The sequence below is a fragment of the Dermacentor andersoni genome, chromosome 4 (genome assembly GCF_023375885.2).
Source record: "Dermacentor andersoni chromosome 4, qqDerAnde1_hic_scaffold, whole genome shotgun sequence".
NCBI lineage: Eukaryota > Metazoa > Arthropoda > Arachnida > Ixodida > Ixodidae > Dermacentor > Dermacentor andersoni.
The window spans coordinates 46839817-46849436 of record NC_092817.1 but is presented as its reverse complement, the minus strand read 5'-3'; the positions used below and the strand labels follow the sequence as shown (position 1 = coordinate 46849436).

At 41.8% G+C, this 9620-nt stretch overlaps 1 protein-coding gene across 6 annotated transcripts in view; it reads right to left on the bottom strand.

Moving 5' to 3' along the window:
- Window positions 1–307: 307 nt before the first annotated feature.
- Window positions 308–9620, bottom strand: part of LOC126537060 (sister chromatid cohesion protein PDS5 homolog A-like) — a 49198-nt gene continuing 39885 nt past the window's right edge. For 5 of the 6 annotated variants that reach the window (XM_055073678.2, XM_055073673.2, XM_055073675.2 and 2 more), the window contains 2 exons: window positions 6478–6622; window positions 308–5123 (listed from right to left, as the gene is read on the bottom strand). In XM_055073678.2, the coding sequence (XP_054929653.1) occupies window positions 6509–6622 (114 nt within the window). In that variant the 3' untranslated portion in view covers window positions 308–5123; window positions 6478–6508. Of the gene's footprint in view, window positions 5124–6477; window positions 6623–9620 lie in introns of those variants that run through there. The other variant, XR_008613643.1, reaches the window with a different exon arrangement.

Genomic DNA, 9620 nt, shown 5'->3' with positions numbered 1-9620 from the left:
GGTCCTGGGCTAGCTGCATGACATTGCCACTCGCTTTCAGGGTTCTACCGTTGTGCAGCAGAAAACATGTCTGGGGAAGCACAGAGGATGCGTGCACCCTGCTGGTGTTCCAGGGGGCCTCATTTGCTTGGTCATGTGTTTGTTTTGTGAAGCACGTAATGCCCGGTTATATGTATTAAGAACAATGGTGGTGCTGAAGGAGTGCCGAACTGGTCTGTTGAGTCGGGCACTCTGTTGCTGGGTACGTGTCGTCAATTGCTGCCCGTCACCTGAACAAACACTTGTATAATGTGAGGGCTGGTTGACAGCTGCTGCTAAACCAGAATGCACGAAGTGCAAATGAGCCGTGTCAAGAGGGAGCTCTGCTTGACAACAAAATTTGTCAGCTTGACAAGTTGAGCGCAGAAAGAAAAAAGTTACACTGGTGCCTTTTCAGCAAGGTAATTGCAACAACCAGCATTCTACTACTTCACTGGTGCCCTTAGTATGTTACTGTTCGCTGTAGTCAGCACTGTTACTTTGCAGCAATGCGCATGCCTTCACCATAACAGGTTTTACACTATTTTTCTGTCCCGAGTGTGGATGTAAAGTGTCGGTGTTGTTGACAGGTGCCACAAAACGTAGCATCATTGCAAAAGCAAGCGTAAGCACTGGCATACTTTATGAAGTCTGCTTTTGGGTAACACATTCATTATTGGCAGAAAGCTTTATTGCTGTTTTTGGCAGCGGATGCTCTTGTTGCAGCAAGAAGTGGCAGCATTGGGAAAGGGAAGCACTTTAGCTTACTGTATGGACGGGCACCTCTGGTGTGAATGGCATGTACGAGACATATAAAGGTGCCATAGATTAGTGCACAATTGTTGCACAAGTACTGCAACAAGAGTCGGTTAGTTTGTTTGCAGTGGTTGCATTTGACTCGTCTCTCGCTGACATCATTTGATGCAGCAAGTAAAGCTGTCTCAGAACTAGCATGTCATTGTGGCCCTGGCAAATCCAAGTGCAGGGGTACATAGAAACTTATCTTCTTGTGATGCCTATACTGCTGGCTAACTTGTTAGGATTTTCTTAACTCAATAGGTAGTCACGTACCATAGAACTTTGTTGATTACACTCCCGGTTCATGCAGCTTCCCGGTTTGTACTTGTATGTTGGAATATTTAGAACACCCTGTTTGCATGATAAATTGTCCTGGATAACAAAGGCATTGCTTCTGTTAAATTGCTTTCTTTTTATCGGAACTCATTGACGAGGTTCTATATCTTGTGATTGCATATGCAGTTGAATTGTTTTATGAGAACCAACAAATAACCAGAGTGCCTAATAAAGTTATGGCACAAGATTTTCTTAGGTGCTGGCAGAATCCAGCATGACATTGATTGTTGGACTTAAATAATAAAATTGCGAATTGGCAAACAGCTACACAGAATAGAAAAAAGAGCTCTGTGGCAAGACCTTCAAGTAGGTATGCATCGATTGTGCAACCTTGTGGCATTGCAGACTTCATAGTTGTGGCCATATGCAGTCCCTTGCAGTGAAAAAAGGATCTATGTTGTGGCTGCTCCCTGAACTTCCCAAGTGCATTTCCTGCTCCGGAAATGATTTAAATGTGCTGTACTGCCATCGCACCATAGATGAATCAATTTTGAGATTTGTGCGGAATTTGGTGCCTCCTCAGATCCGCAGGCAGTATGGCTCAGGACTGCAAGTTTCTGAGATATTGGAACGCTGAATTGAATATCGGTCTGTTCCTTGCAGTCTAACTGACCAGTCATGCATTTTGAGAGCCTAGGGAATACTTCTGAAAGAAAATAACCAGCAGTGACTATAAACCTCATTCATAATTTGCAAGTGAACTTCCCTGCACTGCCCATTTGCCCAACTAATGGAAGCACCGGCCGTCATTCAAACAAAGACAAAGTGTTAGCTGCTGATACTGATGCTTGTCTTGCACGTGGTTGCACGTGTCTATATTTTCCATGTCTTAATGCAAGGAAATTGTGCTTGTACACAATATTTGCAAAAATGTCTTATGTCACCATTAGTTAGGCAAACTGTCTCATGGGAAGGATAGCTTTGCAATTATGAAAATGATCTATTGGCAGGAATATTTCAAAATTAGGTGACCTTTAAAATGCCATAGATGCCTGAAGATTAGACGGAGCTTATAAACAAGGCTTGTAATGCCTCTTTGTGTTTCTTAATGCCTTATGCCTCGCTGCTGTAGTCATAACAGGTGTCATAGTTAGAGAGCATTTACAAACTGCTATGAAGTAATACAAAAAAATTGGTTAGCATTTGGCAATTATTTCTTAAAAAGTAATGTAATTGCAGTATGGTTTGATTGGATTCAAGGCCTGAGCAGTATAGCATATCCGGTGATAATAATGTGCAATTTAAGCCTCTGAATTTCACATTCCTATTTATTAAACTGATGCAGATAAACACAAGGCCACTCATTACACAAGGTGCAGAGTGATAAAGGATTTAATATTGTTGCGTCGCCATTGTCAACAGCTTAGGTAACAACAGTAGCTGAAAGCAAAAAAAAAAAAAAAAAATGTAGGTACAAAACTAAGCCCTTGATGTACGCTTGCGCTGCCTTGAGATGACATTGACGAGGTACATTATGCGAACCCCTCATTTCAAATCTTGTGTGATACTTGTACATATATTACTCACCAGATCCACATGCAAGATGCTGTGTTAATGAGGGGTGAAGGGTGCGACAGTGTTGGGGCACCAGGAGCCTTTTGGTGGCTTGAAGTACTTGATGGCCGATGTACCTTACTATATCAGATAATTGACTCCATAAACTGTGTGGAGAAACACACTTTGGTGTCGCTGTTCTTCGTGCCGCGTATGATGCCCCATCCCCAGTTCTGCCCTCTATTTATTGTTGGCACAATTTACCGCATGATCTGACGTGGCTGGCAGACCTATGCATATCAAAAAAGTGTTGAGCTGTTTTGTATGTACTTCTTTTTTTCGCTTTTGTGTGCTTGGAATAAAATCCCATATAAAGCGAAAGCATGTATTTTGTGCTCGTAACTTACATACGAGTTGCATTCATATGTAGTATGGTAGCAAGCATGTTAATAGGCCAACTGTTGTGAAATTTCACTTTGACTAAACTTATAAATAAGTTGTGTATACCAGTGAACAAATCATGGCAGAGCTGGTAATTGTGAACTTTTTTTATTAGCTGCCTTTAAACAACTTTAACAGATGATGCCTGCACCTGAAGGTGTAGCTGTGACAGAAGTCCCAGCAGACCACATCTGAGATTTCTCGGCACACTGAATGCTAGGCTCTCGCCACACCTGGAGAACCACAGAAAGCAATCTGAGCACGTGCATCTCAATGAGATAGTATGGCGAGAAAGCTTGTCGTGGGACCCGACGGTGGCCGCGGTATTTATGCTATGCATCGCATCACTGGGGCCTCAAAGCTTAGACGGGTGTGTGTTCCAACCTGAGAGTTCATGCTGAGAAGCCGCGCGTTAGATCGTGCTTCACTTCCTGTGAGTGGTAACGGTAGTGCTTTTTTCAGTCTCGGTATCAAAAGTGGCAATCTTTGATAGCTTTTTGTGAGGCTTCTGCTCGTATTTCAAATGTCAAATTTCGCACGGAGGCTCTTCTATAACTACGTTATGTTAAACAAGGCTTCTTGGACAGTCCAAAATTTCATAGTAGTTGGCCTTCAAGAGGTGAAAAGGAATGGTATACCCAAGATGCATTATATTTAAAAGCAAAAAAAAAAAAAGAAAGATATTCATAAGCTCATTGGTACTGAACCTGCCTACATTGCATCAGAGGATTCGTTCCTAGAAAAGGCACATAAAATGGACTAGGAAGAAGAGGAAGGCAGGACTCATGGGACGTGCGAGTATCCTGTCTTCGTACACCTTCCCTCTCTTCCTTCACTACTTTCTTCATTTTATGCATGTTTTCTAGAATGAATAAATACCAACTTCCAGTTCACTGCTCTTCTCGACTTCATGTCAGAGGATGAAGAAGGCATCTTGACCGTGAGGTAGAGCTGATGTTGACCAATTAGATGTTGCTTTTAATTTTAACATGTTCAAAAGTCCTGCTCTTGTTAAACTCTTAATTTAATTAAAACCTATACATGATTTGAACCAATTTTGCACATGAGGTGCATCAATCAGCCTTACTTAAGCATTTGTTCAGCTGCAAACATAGGGTGACGACGATTTAGGTAGCTGGTAAGTAAAGGATGCTGACAGTCTGTGTGATAGAACCACATGTGTCAACCCGCATTAAAAAGATTATATATATATATATATATATATATATGCATGGCAGCTAATTACAGGTACAAGAGATTAAAATTTATTTTATCTTATCATCTCATTGACTATTTACCGTGTAACAGTGCCTGACAGCATGCTGGTGGTCTGAGTAAGTCTGAGTAAATAAGCAGTCTAGTTGGAGCATGTAAAACAAGTGATAAAATAGCCAGTAAATTTATATGCTTGCACAAAGCTTTAATGCAAACCACTCTGAAAAATAAAAGTGTTATGAATGAATAGTACACTTCTGTTGGTGTTACAATGGTAGCAGATACCATTAATTATCAAAAATACGTGGGCAGTATATCCATCCTAAATAATCACGGTGATAATCTTGTGCATAACCAAATATACACCTTGCATATGCACGGAAACATACACGAGGAGAAAAAAGAATTGTTCCACTTTCAAGTAGTCTGTCTCGGAGAGTTCGAAACATACAAGCAGTGTACGTTTTTCGGGAACTGTAATTCTTTTAACTTGAGCTTCACAAGTGGCATTGAATGTGGTATTTTCGTTGACTGTCAATGATGCCTGCAACTTATTGTGGCACCCGTTTAGTTCATGTAGAAGGTGTCCTTTCAGCTGCACTTTTAAGGTGGCATATCAACAGCTCTTTTGCTGGCTGATACGTGTTCAAGGAAAATTGCAGCTCATTGAAGTTCTTTTTTATCTTTGGTACCTCGATGTCAGCCAACTCGGCACATATAGCATGCACTTGGGAGCACATTCGGAAGAACGTGTTACACAAGGTAACTTGCACATGTGTTTGCACGTTCCACAAGTTGCCTTCAGCGTGAAGGTCTCGAAACTGTAAGAAAAAAAAAAGTTTGATTTCACCCAGAGCACAAAGCAGTGATGATAATAGCTTATGTGCAGCTTCGGAGACCTACCCATGAATCTGCCACTTTCTTTTCATTGACTTCACTTCAAACCCACACTGTGATTAAAACAGCAAGCTTGTGAATACTATACTGTGTAGCGCACAACCTTTACGTGTATGATCCAATGACTCAAGGGACTATGCAGCCATACAGTGTAACGTACACTCCATCGGTGCCTTAGTGGTTATTCTGCAAATTCACCGCAAACCACTTGTGTGCACTGAAGAACACATTCAGCGCACAACACTTGACTCTGGGGCGATTGCTTCAATGTGCAAGGCAAATGTAAAGGCACATTGCTCGGTAACAGTGGTTGTTTTTGAGTAAGCACTAACATGCTTATGAATCTATGGGTGTTGAATGTGCTACAACACATACGCATAGCTCCAGATTCTTCCAAGCAAGTCGAGAGCTAATAAGAGAGATCGCTGTAGAAAAAGGAGGTATCTGTTGATTATTTTGATTGGCCAAAGGCATGAAAGTCCATTTTGTCCCAGACCTGCACATTTAAGTTCTCTGCTAGGCTGCACCCATGCGTTTGAACATATAATGTGTAAATTTTTTTTTTAACACTTCAAGCTGAACTGGCCTGGTTTAGCGGAGTACCGAGTCAATTGATAATGCTTAACATCTCAAAGGAAGAGATCTGTGAGAGATGCCGTGGTGGAAGGCTCTAGGTCAATTATAACCACTTAGGATTTTTTTACCTCCACTTAAAGCCCACCACAGAAGTGATTTTGCACTCCACATCCATTGTAAGCAACTTCTGCTCCTGGGAATGAAATCTGTGACCTCACACTCGGCAGCAGCACACCAGCCTTTGAAGTATTGCAGTAGGCTGAGGATCAGCAAGTTGCATGCTTTGAGATCCTCGTTCTGATTGACTGGCGAGAAGAATAAAAGGAATTGAGAGGCTCTGTCTTTTTACTTGTTACAGCCAAATGAAACCAACTGACACTGAAGTCAAGGAAAGCATAAGGGAAATTAACTGTTATTTTAAATTTAAACGTAGAATTAATAAGGAAAAGGGAAATGAAAGTGGAGAAAAAGACAGCTTGATGCCAATGGGAGCCAAACCCACATCTTTTGCGTTGCGCGTGCAATGCACTACGATTGGACCACAGTGGCCACTGTCCCTCAATGCTCTGCTGATAATTTTTACATCGCACATTTACCTATAATGTTAAATACACAATTGTTCAAAGAGTTAAGTAATGGCAGGGGAGTGTGTGCTCCAATATGTATTAAACTTGTCAGAACATGTGCAAAAATTGCACTCACATTAGATGCCACTAGACTTGAACTGTGAAGGCTATAGGGAAATCTGTGCATCTTCCGAGTCGATGTCACTTTGCCCCAGACCACCAGTGGATGCTGAAAGGTGCTTGAGTTTGCCACAAGACGATGGGAATGCCCTTGACAGCACCTGAAAGAAACAGTGTAATCATGGAGATGTGCTGTTGCAAATGAAAGAGCCCAATATGCACATTGCATTTTTAAATTTCTTTTACAACGTGCTCTACCTTGCTCACAAAATGCACCATTGCACTAAGATTAAACTTTACCCTTTATGGCAGGATGCTGCTTACAGGAATAAAGATGTTTCTTGCTGAGCTTCGGTTTTGAGCACGGAGATCTTGGCCAAACTTTTGTCTTGGACTAACTACAGGCAGTAAGCATGATTTGTTAAATTAGAGCTGGAACAGAGGATAAGGAAGAAGCTTGGTGCGCGACTTGCTTTCTATTGAAATCAGGGTCAGAGGGAAAAGTGTAAGGCGAAAATCTCCTGCTGCGGTAGTATCGCAGATAATGTAGAAGAAATTCAGTGCACACATACCTCCTCCCTGCCCCTCGCACTGTTTTTATGTAATTGCTGTTGATCCACCAATCACACTATAAAGCGCCAGCGATATTCTTTAATTCAACTAGCCCAAAATATGCTCTAGTGCAGGAGGGCATTGTGCGAAAAATGTCATTTCAGCTATCGGGGGTGGTGAACATGTGATGCTGCATATCACCGACGCACATGCCAGCCTGCCTGGTGTAGTGGACACAGGCCACACTGTGACCATAAGCCCTTGAGCCCCATAAAGTTCCTTAAAACTCCGGCACTGACATTGCTCAGGTACTATTGGAATGGTAGGTAATACATGGATTTGTCTAATCTTCATATTTGCTGTTTCAGATGGTCTTGTTGCTTTATTTATTGCGCTTTTTCTGTTTTTAGTGGCCCATATTTCCAAGCAATCGTATCATCTTAACGTGCAGAAGGCAATAAACTCTGCGCACATGCGTGATCATTGTGATTTGTTGTATTTATAACTAGGATGTTGTACCCAACTCGAACCTGAACTGAAAACTACCCAAATCTATATTCTTGGCATGTCCCTGAACCAGAACTGAACCTCAACCAAAATAAGTAAATAAATAAATAAATAAAAACGGTTACCGGTTCGGCACGAAACGGTCAAAAATATTTGGTAGCAACAAGTGTAACTAGACTCGGTATCCTTCAGAATAGCTACTTCTGTACTCAGTGAAACTAACAGATTGTTTCGACTCATGAGTTGTGTTATGTGCGAGTATGGGGATAAATGGGCGGGGGGGGCAAGTGCTGGTAACTACGGCTACCTTGGCAGACACGCTTGCACTTCTGAACTTGTCTATGCCAGTTTCGTACCGTAGCCAAAAGAATTGCCTGAGGAGCTCTGCAGAATCGCCGTTTTCTGTTGAACCTTCCAGTGTGGCCATGAGGTCACCTCGTTACTATAACTAAATAAACTGTAACGTATTCTCGCTGAGATACAGAGGGATCAGAAAATATGAGATCCTCGAGGAGGGAAAATTAAGATATCATCGACTACAGCTGCATGACTTAATTATTGTATGTATAACACTGTAGTCACTAATGAATACCATCACTTTCTTAGTGTGCATTAGCCGTGGCTGTAAACAACATGCAAAATTTGCTTTTGTTCCGTGTTATAATTCAACACACGTTTGGCACATCTAAGTAGAGCACAAAGCTCATTGAGTCACAAAATATTTCTTGAAGCACAATGCATGGTCTACATTTTATGGTTTGCCCTTATGGCCAGCGCACAAGACTGCAACGTGTAGATTCGTAAGAAAGATCCGCACGGGGATCGGAACAAACCATCCTTGTCCATCATTCAGAAGTATCAATATCCTTGCCTGCTTATATAAATAAAAATATGACGGCAAACTCACTGAATTGTGAATTGCTGGATTCTTTCTTTGCTACACACTGGAAGTTGTAATTTATGTAGTACAATGTGGTTTCACGCTGTCTTTGACACCACAAATTATATGCCACAGTTCACTCACAACCAATCCTGTACTAAATACCTGAGGCAAAATAGATATAAACCCCACTGCTGTCAAGATAATGAGGTGTGGAAGCTATGCAAACCCCACATAGATGCAGCAATCCTCATTAGTTGCCTCTTTCTTTATTATGTACGTGAAAATGTTCCTGTGCCTCTGCAATGCATCTGTAAACTGCACATTACAGCGGAAACATCCTGGCAGAACCCGTCTCTTGATGACTGTCGATGTTAATGTGACAAGCATTCAAGCAATGTAACAACAGACCGTATGTTACCGAAGACACATTTATTAAGAATGTGTAGTCATTCTGAGGTTTCCGTTGTTTCAGCTATATGCGACATACAATGTCTCCAGGATTGGCCCAGTTTGCTATGACACTCGCTCGCCATGGTCAGCCATGGCCATGACAACATGGTGACTACGTAGCTATGGCAATTGAATGTATAGACTCGAAGTGTGTGAAAGAGGTAAACAATGCTAATCACATTAAAAAAAGAGAGATTTAGCAATTTCCATGGTTCTGCACATACTCAGTATGGACTATAATTGCAAACGGGAAAAAGGAAAGTGCAGGGATGGATGCTTCGAGGCCCACTCACACGATGGCACTGCCTAAGAAGGTGCCTACATCTGTATATCTGCTGTAGCTGCATAATATTAAACTTCATTCACAGATACTCATGTAAAAGCATTGTCCCGTCCCCCCCGGGGAGCCATAGACATAGACAGGGAGGCATAGACGAGGAGCCCAACTATGCTTCTTCTTGAGGAAACTAGCTCATGTGCTATGTTGAGAATTTATAGCACTCTGCAGCATGTCACATGGGGCAAAACAAAATGGACTACCTTGAACCGGTTTGCGAACTGTTGTAAATTTTGATTTACTCCAAGCCGGAACAAAATAGGAGCGTGTTCAACCCAAACCTGAGCCAAACTCGTATTTTTTTGGTCCGGAACTCTGTTTACAATGCAATAGTTCGTCAAAGGTCATCAATCTGCAAGGTCACAAAGTTGTTTGAAGCCAGAAGGACCAAGCTTAGCCGAATCCATGTGCCACCCATAATTTCAATGCT